Source organism: Triticum urartu, chromosome 1 (genome assembly GCF_003073215.2).
Source record: "Triticum urartu cultivar G1812 chromosome 1, Tu2.1, whole genome shotgun sequence".
In the NCBI taxonomy this organism is placed as follows: Eukaryota; Viridiplantae; Streptophyta; class Magnoliopsida; order Poales; family Poaceae; genus Triticum; species Triticum urartu.
In genome coordinates, this window is record NC_053022.1 from 59,957,315 (window position 1) to 59,976,870 (window position 19,556).

General features: G+C 44.1%; 2 protein-coding genes across 2 annotated transcripts; both read left to right on the top strand.

The window, feature by feature from the left end:
* Positions 1-13,287: 13,287 nt before the first annotated feature.
* On the top strand, positions 13,288-15,309 carry LOC125506251 (peroxidase 5-like). The gene is made up of 2 exons (XM_048671138.1): positions 13,288-13,609; positions 14,196-15,309. The coding sequence occupies exons 1-2, from the start codon at positions 13,388-13,390 to the stop codon at positions 15,063-15,065; spliced, it is 1,092 nt and encodes a 363-aa protein (XP_048527095.1). The 5' UTR covers positions 13,288-13,387; the 3' UTR covers positions 15,066-15,309.
* Positions 15,310-18,027: 2,718 nt separating this feature from the next.
* Positions 18,028-19,194, top strand: LOC125532707 (peroxidase 3-like). The gene is made up of 2 exons (XM_048696659.1): positions 18,028-18,287; positions 18,412-19,194. Exons 1-2 carry the CDS (start codon positions 18,069-18,071, stop codon positions 19,192-19,194), a joined length of 1,002 nt encoding a protein of 333 aa, XP_048552616.1. The 5' UTR covers positions 18,028-18,068.
* Positions 19,195-19,556: the final 362 nt, after the last annotated feature.

Sequence of the window (19,556 nt, forward strand, 5' to 3'; positions counted from 1 at the left end):
GAGAGAGGTGGGCCTGGCCCTGGTAGACGTTCGCGGATACTTAACACGCTTAACGAGATCTGGGTATTTGATCTGAGTTTGGCCATTTGGTCTATACGCACTAACCATCTACGCGGGAGTAGTTATGGGTATCCCGGTGTCGTGGTATCAGCCGAAGCCTTCGTGACGTCAGCGACTGAGTGGCGCGCGTCGGATTGGAACGTAAGCCTGCTCTTGTATTAAGGGGGCTAGTTCTGCTTCCGGCCGCGTACGCAACGTGCAGGTGTGCTAAGGGCGATGGGCCCAGACCCCTGTGCGCTTAGGTTTAGACCGGCGTGCTGACCTCTCTGTTGTGCCTAGGTGGGGCTGCGACGTGTTGATCTTCCGAGGCCGGACATGACCCAGGAAAGTGTGTCCGGCCAAATGGGATCAAGCGTGTTGGGGTATGTGGTGCACCCCTGCAGGGAAGTTAATCTATTCGAATAGCCGTGATCTTCGGTAACAGGACGACTTGGAGTTGTACCTTGACCTTATGACAACTAGAACCGGATACTTAATAAAACACACCCTTCCAAGTGCCAGATACAACCGGTGATCGCTCTCTCACAGGGCGACGAGGGGAGGATCATCGGTTAAGATTATGCTATGCGATGATACTTGGAGGACTTCAGTCTACTCCCTTCTACATGCTACAAGACGGAGGCTACCAGAAGCGTAGTCTTCGAAAGGATTAGCTATCCCCCTCTTATTCTGGCTTTCTGCAGTTCAGTCCACCGATATGGCCCTTTACACATTTACCCATGCATATGTAGTGTAGCTTCTTGCTTGCGAGTACTTTGGATGAGTACTCACGGTTGCTTTCTCCCTCTTTTCCCCCTATCCCTTCTACCTGATTGTCGCAACCAGATGTTGGAGCCCAGGAGCCAGAAGCCACCTTCAACGACGACTCCTACTGCACCGGAGGTGCCTACTACTACGTGATGCCCGCTAACGACGACCAGGAGTAGTTAGGAGGATCCCAGGCAGGAGGCCTACGCCTCTTTCAATCTGTATCCCAGTTTGTGCTGGCCTTCTTAAGGCAAACTTGTTTAACTTATGTCTGTACTCAGATATTGTTGCTTCCGCTGACTCGTCTATGATCGAGCTCTTGTATTCGAGCCCTCGAGGCCCCTGGCTTGTAATATGATGCTTGTATGACTTATTTTATTTGTAGAGTTGTGTTGTGATATCTTCCCGTGAGTCCCTGATCTTGATCGTACACGTTTTTAGTGTACGATTAAATCGGGGGCGTCACAGAAGCGTTCTTGCTAGAAACCCATAGCAGCCACGTAAAAAATGCAAACAACAATTAGAGGACGTCTAACTTGTTTTTGCAGGGTATGCTATGTGATGTGATATGGCCAAAGGATGTGATGAATGATATATGTGATGTATGAGATTGATCATGTTCTTGTAATAGGAATCACGACTTGCATGTCGATGAGTATGACAACCGGCAGGAGCCATAGGAGTTGTCTTTATTTATTTATGACCTGCGAGTCAATATAAACGTCATGTAATTACTTTACTTTATTGCTAAAGCGTTAGCCATAGTAGTAGAAGTAATAGATGACGTGACAACTTCATGAAGACACGATGATGGAGATCATGGTGTCATGCCGGTGACGATGATGATCATGGAGCCCCAAAGATGGAGATCAAGAGGAGCAAAGTGATGATGGCCATATCATGTCACTATTTGATTGCATGTGATGTTTATCATGTTTATACATCTTATTTGCTTAGAACGACGGTAGTAAATAAGATGATCCCTTACAACAATTTCAAGAAGTGTTCTCCCCTAACTGTGCACCGTTGCGACAGTTCGTGTTTCGAAGCACCAAGTGATGATCGGGTGTTAGATTCTAACGTTCACATACAACGGGTGTAAGACAGATTTACACACGCGAAACACTTAGGGTTAACTTGACGAGCCTAGCATGTACAGACATGGCCTCGGAACACAGAAGACCGAAAGGTCGAGCATGAGTCATATAGAAGATACGATCAACATGAAGATGTTCACCGATGTTGACTAGTCCGTCTCACGTGATGATCGGACACGGTCTAGTTGACTCGGATCATGTAATCACTTAGATGACTAGAGGGATGTCTATCTGAGTGGGAGTTCATAAGATGAACTTAATTATCCTGAACATAGTCAAAAGGATTTTGCAAATTATGTCGTAGCTCGCGCTTTAGTTCTACTGTTTAGATATGTTCCTAGAGAAAAATTAGTTGAAAGTTGATAGTAGCAATTGTGCGGACTAGGTCCGTAAACTGAGGATTGTCCTCATTGCTTCTTAGAAGGCTTATGTCCTTAATGCACCGCTCAGTGTGCTGAACCTCGAACGTTGTCTGTGGATGTTGTGAACATCTGACATACACGTTTTGATAACTACGTGATAGTTCAGTTAAACGGTTTAGAGTTGAGGCACCGAAGACGTTTTTGAAACGTCGCGAAACATATAAGATGTTTTGAGGGATGAAATTGGGATTTCAGGCTCGTGCCCACGTCAAGAGGTATAAGACCTCCGACGATTTTCTTAGCCTGCAAACTAAGGGAGAAAAGTTCAATTGTTGAGCTTGTGCTCAGATTGTCTGAGTACAACAATCATTTGAATCAAGTGGGAGTTGATCTTCCAGATAAGATAATGATGTTTCTCCGAAGTCATTACCACCAAGCTGCTAGAGCTTCGTGATGAACTATAATGTATCAGGGACATATATGATGATCCTTGAGATATTCGCGATGTTTGACACCGCAAAAGTAGAAATCAAGAAGGAGCGTCAATTGTTGATGGTTGGTGAAACCACTAGTTTCAAAGAAGGGCAAGAAGGGACACTTCATGAAACGGCAATTCAGCTGCTGCTCTAGTGAAGAAACCCAAGGTTGAACCCAAACCCGAGACTGAGTGCTTCTGTAATAAGGGGAACAACCACTAGAGCAGAATTACCCTAGATACTTGGAAGATTAGAAGGCTGGCAAGGTCGATAGAAGTATATTGGATATACATTATGTTAATGTGTACTTTACTAGTACTCCTAGTAGCACCAGGGTATTAGATACCGGTTCGGTTGCTAAGTGTTAGTAACTCGAAATAAAAGCTACGGAATAAACGGAGACTAGCTAAAGGTGAGCTGATGATATGTGTTGGAAGTGTTTCCAATGTTGATATAATCAAATATCGTACGCTCCTTCTACCATCGAGATTGGTGTTTGTGTTGAGCATAGACATGATTGGATTATGTCTATCGCAATACGGTTATTCATTTAAGGAGAATAATGGTTACTCTGTTTATTTGAATAATACCTTCAATGGTCTTACACCTAAAATGAATGGTTCATTGAATCTCGATCGTAGTGATACACATGTACATGCCAAAAGATAGTAATGATAGTACCACCTACTTGTGGCACTGCCACGTAAGTCATATCGGTATAAAACGCATGAAGAAGCTCCATGTTGATGGATCTTTGGGCTCACTCGTTTTTGAAAAGTTTGAGACATGCGAACCATGTCTATTGGTGTGTATGCATGAAACTCCATGCAAATGGACCGTTTGGACTCACTTGATTTTGAATCACTTGAGACATGCAAATCATACCACATGGGCAAGATGACTGAAAGCCTCGGTTTCAGTAAAATGGAACTAGAAAGCAAATTGTTGGAATTAATACATTTTGATGTGTGCAGTCCAATGAGTGCTGAGGCGTGTAGTGGATATCGTTATGTTCTTACTTCACAGATGATTAGAATAGATGTTGAGTATATTTACTTGATGAATCACGAGTCTGAATTATTGAAAGGTTCAAGTAATTTCAGGGTGAAGTTGAAAGATCGTCGTGACAAGAGGATAAAATATCTATGATATGATCATAGAGATGAATATCTGAATTACGAGTTTGGCACAGAATTAAGACATTGTGGAAATTATTTCACAACTAATACAGCCTGGAACACCATAGTGTGATGGTGTGTCCGAACATGATAACTGCACCCTATTGGATATGATGCATACCATGATGTCTCTTATCGAATTACCACAATAGTTTATGGGTTAAGCATTAGAGACAACCACATTCACTTTAAAAGGGGCACCACGTAATTCCGATGAGATGACACCGTATGAACTATGGTTTAGAGAAACCTAAGCTGTCATTTCTTAAAAGTTTGGGGCTGCGACGCTTATGTGAAAAAGTTTCAGGCTGATAAGCTCGAACCCAAAGCGGATAAATGCATCTTCATAGGACAACCCAAAAACAGTTGGGTATACCTCCTGTCTCAGATCCGAAAGCAATAAAGGATTATTTCTAGAATCGGGTCCTTTCTCGAGGAAAAGTTTCTCTCGAAAGAATTGAGTGGGAGGATGGTGGAGACTTGATGAGGTTATTAAACCGTTACTTCAACTAGTGTATAGCAGGGCACAAAGAGTTGTTCCTGTGGCACCTACACCAATTGAAGTGGAAGCTTATGATATTGATCATGAGACTTCGGATCAAGTCACTCCCAAACCTTGTGGGATGACAAGGATGCGTACTACTTCAGAGTGGTACGTAATCCTGTCTTGGAAGTCATGTTGCTAGACAACAATGAACCTACGAGCTATGGAGAAGCGATGGTGGGCCTGGATTCCGATAAATGGCTTGAGGCCATATAATCCGAGAGAGGATCCATATATAAAACAAAGTGTAGACTTTGGAAGAACTACTTGATGGTCGTAAGGCTGTTGAGTACAGATGGGTTTAAAAGGAAGACGGACAATGATGGTAAATGTCACCATTAAGAAAGCTCGACTTGTCGTTAAGATGTTTTCCGACAACTTCAAGGAGTTGACTATGATGAGACTTTCTCACTCGTAGCGATGCTAAGAGTCTGTTGGAATTATATTAGCGATTACTTCATTATTTATGAAATCTTGCAGATAGGATGTCAAAACATTATTTCCTCGACGATTTTCTTGAGGAAAGGTTGTATGTGATACAACCGAAAGGTTTTGTCAATCCTGAAAGATGCTAATAAGTATGCAAAGCTCCAGCAATCCTTCTAAGGACTGGAGTAAGCATCTCGGAGTTGGAATGTATGCTTTGATGAGATGATCAAAGACTTTGGGTGTATACAAAGTTTATGAGAAACTTGTATTTCCAAAGAAGTGAGTGGGAGCACTATATAATTTCTGATGAGTATATGTTGTTGACATATTGTTGATCAGAAATGACGTAGAATTTCTGGAAAGCATATAGGGTTATTTGGAAAGTGTTTTTCAATGGAAGGCTTGGATTAAGCTACTTGAACATTGAGCATCAAGATCTATGAGGATGGATCAAAACGCTTTATGGTACTTTCAAATGAGCACATACCTTGACATGATCTTGAAGGTGTTCAAGATGGATCAGTCAAAGAAGGAGTTCTTGCCTGAGTTCTAAGGTATGAAGTTAAGACTTAAAGCTCGACCATGGCAGAATAGAAAGGACGAAGGTCGTCCCCTATGCTTAAGACATAGGCTCTACAGTATGCTATGCTGTGTACCGCACCTGAAATGTGCCTTGCCATGAGTCAGTCAAGGGGTACAAGAGTGATCTAAGAATGGATCACAGGACAGCGGTCAAAGTTATCCTTAGTAACTAGTGGACTAAGGAATTTTCTCGATTATGGAGGTGGTAAAAGAGTTCGTCGTAAAGGGTTACGTCGGTGCAAACTTTGACACTAATCCAGATTATTCTGAGTAGTAAACTGGATTCGTATAGTAGAACAGTTATTTGGAATAGCTCCAAATAGAACGTGGTAGCTGCATCTAGGAGATGACATAGAGATTTGTGAAGCACACACGGATCTGAAAGGTTCAGACCCGTTGACTAAAACCTCTCTCACAAGCAACATGATCAAACCCAGAACTCTTTGGGTGTTAGTCACATGGCGATGTGACCTGTGAGTAATCACATGGTGATGTGAACTAGATTATTGACTCTAGTGCAAGTGGGAGACTGTTGGAAATATTCCCTAGAGGCAATAATAAATTAGTTATTATTATATTTCCTTGTTCATGATAATTGTTTATTATCCATGCTATAATTGTATTGATTGGAAACTCAGATACATGTGTGGATACATAGACAACACCATGTCCCTAGTGAGCCTCTAGTTGACTAGCTCGTTGATCAATAGATGGTTATGGTTTCCTAACCATGGACATTTGGATGTCGTTGATAACGGGATCACATCATTAGGAGAATGATGTGATGGACAAGACCCAATCCTAAGCCTAGCACAAGATCATGTAGTTCGTATGCTAAAGCTTTTCCAATGTCAAGTATCATTTCCTTAGACCATGAGATTTGTGCAACTCCCGGATACCGTAGGAGTGCTTTGGGTGTACCAAACGTCACAACGTAACTGGGTGGCTATAAAGGTGCACTACAGGTCTCCGAAAGTGTCTGTTGGGTTGGCACGAATCAAGAATGGGATTTGTCACTCCGTGTAAACGGAGAGGTATCTCTGGGCCCACTCGGTAGGACATCATCATAATGTGCACAATGTGATCAAGGAGTTGATCACGGGATGATGTGTTACGGAACGAGTAAAAGAGACTTGCCGGTAACGAGATTGAACAAGGTATCGGGATACCGACGATCGAATCTCGGGCAAGTATCGTACCGATAGACAAAGGGAATTGAATACGGGATTGATTAAGTCCTTGACATCGTGGTTCATCCGATGAGATCATCGTGGAACATGTGGGAGCCAACATGGGTATCCAGATCCCGCTGTTGGTTATTGACCGGAGAACGTCTCGGTCATGTCTGCATGTCTCCCGAACCCGTAGGGTCTACACACTTAAGGTTCGATGACGCTAGGGTTGTAAAGGAAGTTTTTATGTGGTTACCGAATGTTGTTCGGAGTCCCGGATGAGATCCCGGACGTCACGAGGAGTTTCGGAATGGTCCGGAGGTAAAGATTTATATATGGGAAGTCCTGTTTTGGTCACCGGAAGAGTTTCGGGGTTTATCGGTAACGTACCGGGACCACCGGGAGGGTCCCGGGGGTCCACCAAGTGGGGCCACCAACCCCAGAAGGTTGCGTGGGCCAAGAGTGGTGAGGGACCAGCCCCTTAGTGGGCTGGTGCGCCTCCCACAAGAGCCCATGGCGCCTAAGAGGTGGGAAAGGGGCAAACCCTAATGGGATATGGGCCTTAGGGCCCATATTGGTGCGCCTCCTTCTCCCATCCCCTCTTGGCCGCCACCCTTGTTCCCCATCTAGGGCTGCCGCCCCCCCTAGGGGTGGGAACCCTAGAGGGGGCGCAGCCCCTCCCCTTCCCTATATATATTGAGGCATTGGGCAGCCCACAACACGCGATTCGATCTCTCGTTGGTGCAGCCCTGCATCTCTCTCTCCCACCTCTTCTGTGGTGCTTGGCGAAGCCCTGCAGGATTGCCACGCTCCTCCATCACCACCACGCCGTTGTGCTGCTACTGGATGGAGTCTTCCTCAACCTCTCCCTCTCTCCTTGCTGGATCAAGGCGTGGGAGACGTCACCGGGCTGTACGTGTGTTGAACGCGGAGGTGCCGTGCGTTCGGCACTTGGTCATCGGTGATTTGAATCACGACAAGTACGACTCCATCAACCCCGTTCACTTGAACGCTTCCGCTTAGCGATCTACAAGGGTATGTAGATGCACTCTCCTTCTCCTCGTTGCTAGTCTCTCCATAGATAGATCTTGGTGACACGTAGGAAAATTTTGAATTTCTGCTACGTTCCCCAACAGTTGTGGTGTCTTTACACGTGTCGGTCTCGGTGTCAGCTGGTGGTTGTCGTTTGAGCCTCTTGAGAGGTCCTATTCCACGCTAAAATCGTTGAATTGTTGCGATAACACTCACATGGATCAGCCCACAAACTCTTACTTGCGTAGCTTGACTCCTATTCCTCTCGGCCGGTTAGCTTTTTTTTCCGCTCGCCCCACTGCTCGCTCAGAAAAATGAAATAATTTTTCAATTGATTAGTTTAATTAAAATATGTTTAGGTATTTTAAAAAAATATTGTGAATTTACAAAACCATGAATTATAGAAAATGTGCATTAATTTAAAATATATTCATGGATTAAAAAATGTTTGCAAATTTTAAAAATGTTCACAAACTCTAAAAATGTCCGTGAACTATAAAATATTCATGGATGTAATAAATATTAATGAAGCTAAAAATGTAAAAAGGATCTTTTTAATGGTCGCAAAATTTAGTAAGCACTCATGAATTAAAACCTGTAAAAAAATTTAGGGAGAGACGGGAAATGAAACTAAGCAACAAATAACCTTACATGCGGGTCCCACAGCGACACCACAATCCCCGAAGCACCAAAGCGCTTCAAATCATGGGAGCTTAGTATCTAAAGTTTTTAGGTGTGTCGTTGTGGTGTCTTTACACTTGTCGGTCTTGGTGCCAGCTGGTGGTTGTTGTTTGAGCCTCTTGAGAGGTCCTATTCCACGCTAAAATCGTTTAATTGCTGTTATAACACTCACATGGATCAGCCCACAAGCTCTTACTTGCTTAGCTTGACTCCCTATTCCTCTCGACCGGTTAGATTTTTTTCCACTCGCCCCACTACTCGCTCAGAAAAATGATTTTTTTAAATGGATTAGTTTAATTAAAATATGTTCAAGTATTTTTTAAAAAAATTGCGAATTTACAAAACCATGAATTATAGAAAATGTTCATGAATTTGAAATATATTCATGGATTAAAAAATGTTTGCAAATTAAACAAGTTACAAATTTTAAAAATATTCACAAACTTTAAAAATGTCCGTGAACTACAAAATATTCATGGATGTAATAAATATTAATGAAGCTAAAAATGAATTTTATTTTTCTTTTTAATGTTCACATATTTTAGTAAGCACTAATGAATTAAAACCTGTAAAAAATTAAAGAGAGACGGGAAATAAATCTAGGCAACAAATAACCATACATGCGGGTCCCACAATGACCCCACAATCCCCGAAGCACTAGAGCGCTTCAAATCATGGGAGCTTAGTATCTAAAGCTTTTTGGTGCATCGTTGTGGTGTCCTTACACGTGTCGGTCTCGGTGCCAGTTGGTGGTTGTCGTTTGAGACTTTTGAGAGGTCTTATTCCTCGCTAAAATCGTTGAATTGCTGCTATAATACTCACATGGATCAGTCCACAAGCTCTTACTTGCTTAGCTTGACTCTCTATTCCTCTTGGTCGGTTAGCTTTTTTTCCGCTCGCCCCACTGCTCGCTCAGAAAAATGAAATATTTTTTAAATGGATTAGTTTAATTAAAATATGTTCAAGTATTTAAAAAAACATTGTGAATTTACAAAACCATGAATTATAGAAAATGTTCATGAATTTAAAATATATTCATGGATTAAAAAATGTTTGCAAATTAAACAAGTTACAAATTTTAAAAATATTCACAAACTTTAAAAATGTCCGTGAACTATAGTATATTCATGGATGTAATAAATATTAATGAAGATAAAAATGTATTTCATTTTTCTTTTTAATCTTCACATATTTTAGTAAGCACTCATGAATTAAAACCTGTAAAAAATTAAAGAGAGACGGGAAATAAATCTAAGCAACAAATAACCATACATGCGGGTCCCACAGTGACCCCACAATCCCCGAAGCACCAGAGCGCTTCAAATCATCGGAGCTTAGTATCTAAAGTTTTTTGGTGCATCGTTGTGGTGTCTTTACATATGTTGGTCTCGGTGCCAGCTGGTGTTTGTCGTTTGAGCCTCTTGAGAGGTCATATTCCACGCTAAAATTGTTGAATTGCTGCTATAACACTCACAGGGATCAGCCCACAAGCTCTTACTTGCTTAGCTTGACTCCCTATTCCTCTGTCGGTTAGCTTTTTTCCGCTCGCCCCACTGCTAGCTCAGAAAAATGAAATATTTTTAAATGAATTAGTTTAATTAAAATATGTTCAAGTATTTAAATAAAATATTGTGAATTTACAAAATCATGAATTATAGAAAATGTTCATGAATTTAAAATACATTCATGGATTAAAAATGTTTGCAAATTAAACAAGTTTCAAATTTTAAAAATGTTCACAAACTTTAAAAATGTCCGTGAACTACGAAATATTCATGGATGTAATAAATATTAATGAGGGTAGAAATGTATTTTTTTTCCTTTTTAATGTTCACAAATTTTAGTAAGCACTCATGAATTAAAACCTATGAAAAATTAAAGAGAGACATGAAATAAAACTAAGCAACAAATAATCTTACATGCGTGTTCCACAGTGATCCCACAATCCCCGAAGCACCAGAGAGCTTCAAATCATGGGAGCTTAGTATCTAAAGCTTTTTGGTGCGTCGTTGTGGTGTCCTTACACGTGTCGGTCTTGGTGCCAGTTGGTGGTTGTTGTTTGAGCCTGTTGAGAGGTCTTATTCCATGCTAAAATCGTTGAATTGCTGCTATAACACTCACATGGATCAGCCCACAAGCTCTTACTTGCTTAGCTTGACTCCCTATTCCTCTTGGTCGGTTAGTTTTTTTTCCGCTCGCCCCACTGCTCGCTCAGAAAAATGAAATATTTTTAAATGGATTAGTTTAATTAAAATATATTCAAGTATTTTTAAAAAATATTGTGAATTTACAAAACCTTGAATTATAGAAAATGTTCATGAATTTAAAATATATTCATGGATTAAAAATGTTTGCAAATTAAACAAGTTTCAAATTTTAAAAAAAATCATAAACTTTAAAAATGTTCTTGAACTACAAAATATTCATGGATGTAATAAATATTAATGAAGCTAAAAATGTATTTTTTTTCCTTTTAATGTTCACGAATTTTAATAAGCACCCATGAATTAAAACCTGTAAAAAATTAAAGAAAGATGGGACATAAAACTAAGCAACAAGTAACCTTACACAGAACCAAAGAGCTAAATAGAAGATGTAGTCAAGACATTGGGGATGCACAGAACCAAAGAGCTAAATTGAAGAAAGAAGAACCAACAAAAGTAGATACAACCATCCATGCAAATCAAATAGACAACAACATTATTCACCGTCTTTGACAATACACAAATTACAAGAAAATTTCCCTGGATGTAATGCATCCTGGAAGAAAATGATGGGCAAGCACCGCCATCTTAAGATCTAACCACTGAAGGCCATATCATAAGTTTTCACCTTAGAGAGCACGTCAGAGAAATCTCCAAAGCAATGCCTTCCTAAAAAACATGGAGTATACACACCGCCATTGCCAGATGAGATCAATGAAGGTCCTATGGTTTTCACCCGGGACCTCGATACCCGATACTTGAAGAGCATTACTAGCTCAGCCACCTTGGGTGGCCGCCACCATTTGTTGAAGAAGACCATTTTGCTAGGATGGGTACACCCACACCAAGGTCACAAGAAACTGAACTCCCAACCGATCTCTAGCATGCATGTGTGGCAATAGTCGGTCACGTGCATCTTCCTAAGGACATCAACACGCAACCAAAGCCATGCATGAGAACATGAAATGTCACACAACTTGGAGAGCCGAATGTCATCAACAACTTCATCTCGCATGTGCTCCACATTCCACAACAACCGCGACAACTACGACACACAAATACAACAACGTCCCCTAGTCCGCCACAAGATGTAGAGGGACACCCCTGCCCCATCGTTGCACCACTTCATGCCATCGCCAGACGTAGCCTGGAGGAAGCTAAACCACCTTCGGAGCTTCCAGCGAAGCGCAGGATCTGGGGACGGGGAAACCACCGGCACGCCAATATGTGTTTCACCAGATATGCCCATGGTAGGCCCGGACAGTCCTAGATCATACCCGCCCATGCATCGCCGCCACGCCCGGACCACTGTGGCGAGCCAACCCACTGCCACTACGTAACATATAGTTCAAAAGGTCACTTGTGGGGGAACGATCGGATAGATGGCTACATGTTGTGCACAGGTTGATGCGGGTCAACCTTTCTGATATGTCAGATACACTACACTAGAAACTTTTGGTGTCAGGGGTATTCTCAGTGAAGTCTATGTATACAGACTTGGTAAATACTGGTCCAATACCAAAGTCACTTCACATTTGGAAAACCAAGGTGCCCTTAAAGATAAAAGTTTTTATGTGGTTCGTACACAAAGAAGTGGTCTTGACTAAGGACAACCTAGCAAAACGTAATTGGGAGGGTAGTAAATGGTGTTGTTTCTGTGATCAGGATGAATCAATCCAACATTTGTTTCTTGACTGTCCACTTGCCAAGCTACTATGGTGCACAATGCATGTGTCATTTAACATCGGCCCACCAGATAACATTAACATTATTTTTGGGACTTGGATAAACGAGGTAGAGCCTAAATTAGCGGCGCATATTCGAGTCGGAATGTATGCATTACTTTGGGCCATATGGAACTGCCGGAATGATACGATTTTTAACAGACAAAACATCCCAAAAAATTTGCAGTTAATCTACAGAGTTATTGGTTGGATCCGTACGTGATCGTTACTCAGCCGTGTGGAATCCAAGAAGCATATGGCTTATTAGTGCAACCGATGGAAGACGGTAGCACGGGATACCTACAACCGATTTGGATGGCGATTCAACAATAGGATAAGTGTGTAGTCATCTAGTCCTTTTTTTTTGCCCGTTGTTTCTTTGAGTTCTCCTTTTACTTATCTCTTGATGAGTTTTTGTATCGTAATATATACTTGTTTGATCTTTTGATTAATAAGATGACTGCATGCATCGCTTCGATGCAGAGGCCGGGATTGATCCTCTTTTTTCTAAAATAAGGAAATTAGAGTACCGAACTCAAAAAAGAAGAAAGAAATAAGAGTATCTGAAAATAAAGGATATGTCTGTCTTCTTTTCGCCTGAACTAAAGATTTGCAATAGGACTCCACGATTATTGGGATGTCGACCATGTGCATCAGTTTGTACAACACATCCAGCATATATGAGAGGAAGAAGAGAGGTTGACTTGAGTATGCAAGTTGACGCGAAATGCCTGGCTGGAATTCCGGACAGCTTGGACACGTTCCAAAATTAGGCGGCGGCAGCTCACAGCAGGCTAATTCAATTCGATTGATCGTGGCTGAAGAAGAGATAGAGCACTAAGTGCATAATTGTCGTGCACGTTCGATCGATATCAATCCTTATCTTTCTTAGTAGTACAATATCATCTGCACGGTTCACAAGGCGCATAAACAATCGGTGTGCTTACCTTATTCGCCGTATAAATACAAGCCCTTGTTCAGCACAAGTAAATCGTCCGATCCGCAGCTGAGAAGCATTTCATCCCTAGTCTGCAAGAAGTGACGTAGAGATAGCTAAAACACTACATTGTCCTGTTCGAGGTGAAGAGGTCGATCGATCATGGCGAAGGGTGACGAGAAGAAGGCACCTCTCTTCGTGGCCGTGGCCCTGGCCATCTACGTCGTTCTCACGGCGCAGGTGGGGTCGGCGGCGGCCCCTGGTACTGGTAGCTACGCCGGCCTGGAGGCACCTGTGAGGCAAGTCGTTCAGAAGTACATGGATATCAACCGGGGCTTGGGTGCTGGCCTCATCCGACTCGTCTTCCACGACTGCTTCGTCAGGGTGATTAAAGCTGCTCTCTTTTTTTTAGTAGGGGAATTGAAGCTGCTCTTGCTGTTGCGGCAGTTTATGAAAAGCACACTTTATTTTCTTTTCTTTTTTTAGCTCCGTACGACAATAGTTCTATGGTAAATTTTTCATTAATGTATAGTACATGGTGGAAGGAAAACAGAAGGGGAAACTAAGTAAAAACTGACACAACACGCCACAAAAGCATCAACCAATGCCTGTTCTTGGGAACATGTTTACTAATTTAGAAGTTCTCCACTGTTGGAACAATGTGGAATGCTTGTCCTTGATCATGTGCATAAGAAGTTGAAGATCCTTCTATAGAGCAAATCTCCAGTTTTGAACAGTTGGCTGAATGATGCCTTTCCATTGAAGCATGCCTTTTCTTCTCTATTGGATTGTTAGATCACGAATTAATGAAATTATGTACCGGTGCAACTAATTAAATTTCACCATATTATGCAATATCTCAGTAGTGCAGTAGTGCAAATCTGGAGGCTAGCTTAGCTGACAACGAATGATCGTATAACTGTCCGGTAATCAACATGTTTCAAACTAACTCATGCATGCCTACTACCAGGGTTGCGATGGATCCGTGTTGCTTGACAGCACGCCCAAAAACACCACCAGCAATGCTCCCCTGACGCTCGCTGGGAAGACGGAGAAGGCGTCGCCAAGCAACGGCGGCCTGCGTGGCCTCGAGGTGATCGACGCCATCAGGCTCAGGCTCGCCGAAAAGGATATCGGTGTCAACGTCTCCTGCGCCGACGCCGTCGTGTTCGCCGCCCGCGAGGCCACCTACATCCTGAGCAACAACACAATCAAATACGAAGTGGACGGGCCCGGCCGCAAGGACGGCGTCGTCTCGTCGGCAGAGGACCCGGGAAAACACCTCCCTAACCCCACCGACAACTTCCAGCAGCTCCTGCAAAGCTTCATGGCCAAGGGCTTCAACCTGGTGGAGCTCGTCGCCCTCTCCGGCGCACACTCTGTCGGCATCGCCAACCTAACGTCGGTCATACACCGATTCGGAACTCCGATCATCCACGGTGAGATGAACAAAACGTACGGTGCAGTCGTTGCAGCCGAAGGGCGGAAGCACTCTGGTGTGATAGAGAACAACGTCCGTGACTTCGACGATTCGAGCCGTAAGCTGGCTGGTTACCAGGCCAATGGGGTGGTGGACTTGGCGGCGGTGGGCTACCTAGACAACAGCTACTACAACGCCAACTTACAGAACATGGTGCTCTTCAAGTCAGACTGGGAGCTGACGCAGAACGGCACCGCAGAAGAGCACATGAAATCGTACAAGAAGAAAGCCAGTTTGTGGAACACAGCCTTCGCCAACGCCATGACCAAGCTCAGCAAGATGGTCGAGTCCAAGGACCCACTTTACGAGATCGGAAGCAGGAGGACATGCAATGTCACCAACCAGATGTCCTACCCTTAATTAAAGCGCGCGCGCGTCAAGATTTGAACGAGACAAGACATCCACGCACGACGTTTAATAATTATTCATTCTTTTCTAGTAGAACAATCATTTGTTTATCATTTAATTTGCTGAATCTCTTCGCCCATGTTTTCTTCTTCTTTTGAACTCATCTTTTGATGTTGACTCTCTTGGCTACACATGTGTAAAGCATACGCTTACATACGTTCTGAAATAATAACCAGACCAAAATAGCAACGTCTCACTTCGTCCGATCATTTGGTGGCCAGACGTGTATTGCACCTCGGAAAAGTTGTGGCTGCACCATGAAACATGTTTCCGCCCTTTTTTATAGACTAAGACATGTATCCGTACATTACAACGGGAGAAACAAATGGCTACACGTTCATGGCGATCCATCTATGTTGTCGCTTTTGCTCTTTGCAACCGGCCCCGATGGTGGTCTTGCCGTCCACCTATTCACGCGACCGTCGTCTATCATAAGGCGATGAGCTTTATCATCAAACCGACATGCCACTTTCGCAAGCCCCTCCTTGCATCGATTTATCATTTTGCGGACTTGTGATAACAGTGGGTGCCATACATATCCCATCTACACTTCGTGCATCACTGTCACACACTCCCACGGTCAGCGCCGTGCTCGCAATGTGCTCCTGATGCGCGCTGCCATGGTGGCCGACCAAGGCCAGGGCAGGCACAACATCAGTGACGCTGCGTCAAGAGACGTCGCGGTTGTGGGCGCGGACGGAAATAGGGGATCTCGGGCTGTTTTCGGTTCATGCGGGTGCAGTCGATCAAGCTCCCTCGCTCCGGCCTGCAACGTCACTAGATAGAAGCCTACAAGTCTGGAAGAGCAGCCATAGTAAAAGGCGGGCGGAGTATATTCGATGGCGACAACGAAGAAGCAAACTGGTGTCTTTGGCTCCCGCCTTAAGCTGGCCTGTATCGCACGTACTACACAGCAAAGTCGAAAAGACAACCTATTTCCTTTTCTTTTTTTCTTTTTGGCGGAAAGAAAAGATAGCCTCTAATTGATTCCAAGGTTCCAATCAAGATCAAGTTGTGGGTTGGCTACTCTTCAAAGATCAGCCAAATACTAGGAACAATCTCTTCAACAAGAAGATCGCTCTACATGCCTCGGCCATGCTGCGACGCCCTACAAGAATGTGTTGCACCTTTTTCATTCGGTGTCCTTGTGCGCCTCAGGTTTGGCTCGACTTGGGGTTTCCCACCGGCCCCCATCTCCATTGACCTTATTTGGGATGCACCCTCTTTACATGGCCTCGACAACAACATCTAGCTTTTTGTGTCCCTCTATATCCTCTTGAACATTTGGGAATCGAGGAATGCTTGTGTCTTTTGTGGCAAGACATGCAAAGGGCTTACCGTTAGAAACATTGTTAATGATTTGTCTCTTTGGACCTTTTGATTTACCGTGCACTCTTAGAAGGTTGTTGTCCTACCTTGGCATTGATATCCCTCCTCACACGCTAGGGCGATTCTACGAAACTAGCCTGATGGTTCTTTGAGTAATGCATTCAGTTCATGTGGGAACTCCCCTCCACCCTCTCGTGATTCGGGGATCATATTTGCACGTAGGTTGCCCGATAGCGACAGTGTGTGTTCCCCTTGGATCCCCATTGCGTACATGTGGGCCAGCCCAACTAACCTTCCGATTTTGGGAACATACTACAACCTTCCCAAACCGGGTTTTTTCTTCCTTTTCTTTTGGTTTTTTCTCCATTTCCTTTTTCTTTTTCATTTTTTGTTTTCCTTTTTTGTATCTTGTTTTTTGTTTTTTCTTTCCAAATTCATGAACATTTTCTGAAATCCATGAACATTTTGTCAAATCAGCGAACATTTTTCAAATCAGGAGTGAACATATTTTGAAATTCAAAATTTGTTTGTAGAATTCAAAAAAATTCATGAATTGTTACAAAAATATCAAATTAAAAAAATCATCTAGTTCATAAAATGTTCACTGAAATTAACATTTGTTCATCAAATACAAAAACTACTCATCTAAATTCGAAAACATTCATAAAAATTCAAAAAATGTTCATAAAAAATTCAATTTTTAGTCATCAAAATTTAAAAAATGTTCATTTGTTGGAATTTGTGAAAAACATTCTGAATTCATGAACATTTGTTTGCATTAGTGAACATTTTTAAAATTCTAAACTTTTTTCTAAATCACAAACTTTTTTAAAGAAGCAAAAAAAATCCAAAACAAAACAAAAAAGAAATGAAAAGAAACAAGGGAGCCCCGCCCCGCCCCGCCCTCGGTCTGCCCAAGTTCAAGCGCTGCACCTTTCCCAGCAAGCAGCGCGCGGAATAGGAGCTCCCCCGCGAGTGCTCAAAAAAAGGAAAAACGACTGCAAGAAAGCTTTGATTAAAATTGAATATTTTTCGGACGGCATTTTGGAACCAGTAACGTTCAATTCAGATTAATAAGATGTGAGGGAGAGGAAAATTGAGAATCGGCAAATCCGCGAGATTTTGATTACAAAACGGTGCAACCGTGATCTATTATGCAGGCACAAGGAAATCCGTGGCAACTTGCATGCGCGTACGTTGACCAATAGTATATTATATTTTTTTGGTGGCGTAACGACACCACGCGCTCCAGCTGATTATCCAGAGATTAAGCTAAGCTAGTTGTGGATGTGTTGCGCACAATGATGCATGCTTGCTTGGCCTGCATTTCTGGCATCGACTGTATCCAAGCAGTTGATTAATTAAACACGCGTTACGCCAAATGCTTTAACGACAAGCAGCAGCAGGATTGACAATTGCGTCAGGTGTAGTGCATGCAAGCTATCGAAGCCCAGCGGGATCTCCGGCGCGCACCCATGCATTGCATGCAGCTCTCTGCTTCGTCGTGATCAACGTCGTGATGAGCTGAGCTCTATATATACCGCTGGATCTCAACCTCACTAGACACGCACAAACACACAACAATCCATCTTCAGTTCGCAATATCCATCTCCAGATCGATCTACGATGGTGATCAAGCTCAGCGCCGGCGCCATCGCGGTGTCTGTCTGCCTGTCGCTCGCCTTCTTCGCCGGGCACGGGCAGCCCGTGCTGGCCGACGGTGGCGGCGGCAAGAAGCACGATGTTGCTGACACGGTTAAGAAGGAAGTGGCCATGTCCATCAAGAAAAACCCGCGCATCGGCGCCGCCCTCGTCCGGTTGCTCTTCCACGACTGCTGGGTCCACGTACGTATGCATAAGCAAAGCCATGATCCGACAAATTTGCATGCCGTATTGCCGTCGATGACAGATGTATCTATCCATGCATGCACTTGGTATTGATTTGCTGCGTAAAATGATGTACGTGCAGGGCTGCGATGGATCGGTGCTCTTAGACAAGGCGCCGGACGGCGGCAGCACGGAGAAGGACGCGACGAACAACATCGGCCTCGAGGGCTTCGACCTGATCGACAGGATCAAGGGCAAGCTCGGCGAAAGCGTCTCCTGCGCGGACATCGTCGTCCTGGCGGCCCGGGACGCGACCTTCATCCTCAGCCGCGGCAACATCGCCTACGACGTCACAACGGGGCGGAAGGACGGCGTCAGGTCGTCCGCCGCGGCCGCCGACGCCGTCCTCCCTCCATCCACCTTCAACTTCACGCAGCTCAAGGCCAACTTCGCCGGCAGGAACTTCACCCAGACGGAGCTCGTCGTCCTCTCCGGCGCCCACGCCGTCGGCGTCGCCCACCTCTCGTCGTTCCGCGACCGGCTCGACAACGCCACGGCCACCCCGATCAGCGCCAGGTACCAGAGAGCCCTCGCGGAGCACGTTGAGGAGCAGAAGGGCGTGCAAGGGACGCCGGACCCGACGGAGCCCAACAACATCCGCGACATGGAGTTGGCCTTCCGGAACGCCTCCGGGCACAACGCCAGCGGGGTGGACACGTCGAGGGCGGCGAGGGGGGTCCTGGACAACAGCTACTACCACGCCAACCTCCAGAACAAGGTGCTCTTCAGGTCCGACTGGGAGCTGCGCAACGACACCACCGGCGCCGCCGGGAGGGACATGCGGGTGTGTGGTCGTTTTGTGTGTGTGTGTCCATTGAAGGATCTCAGCGGAGATCCCGCGAGTGGCAGCCGGCTTCGAGATTAGGAAGCACTGGAACACCAACTGGAAACTGCCGACGGTACCGGCCACTGAACTCGATATGTTGCAGCGTGTGAGTAAGGTGTTTGCTCTACTATTGTACTACTCGTATTACCGCAAATAAACTATGATGTTCATAGAAAGGGATGTGGAGTAGGTTCGGTTATTTTCATAACAAATTCGTCAATTTAAAACTACGAATCTCGTGGAAGATCAAAGATAGATATAACTCCTCATTAGTGCAGTAATCGGAGTTAGCAAACTGTTTATGTAGTTGGGGTGTGTGGTGTGTGTGTCCCCCCCCGCAACACACTAGATGGTTTTTTTTCTATTTGTTTCTCTCCGTTTTAGGTAGGTTTTGGTCTATT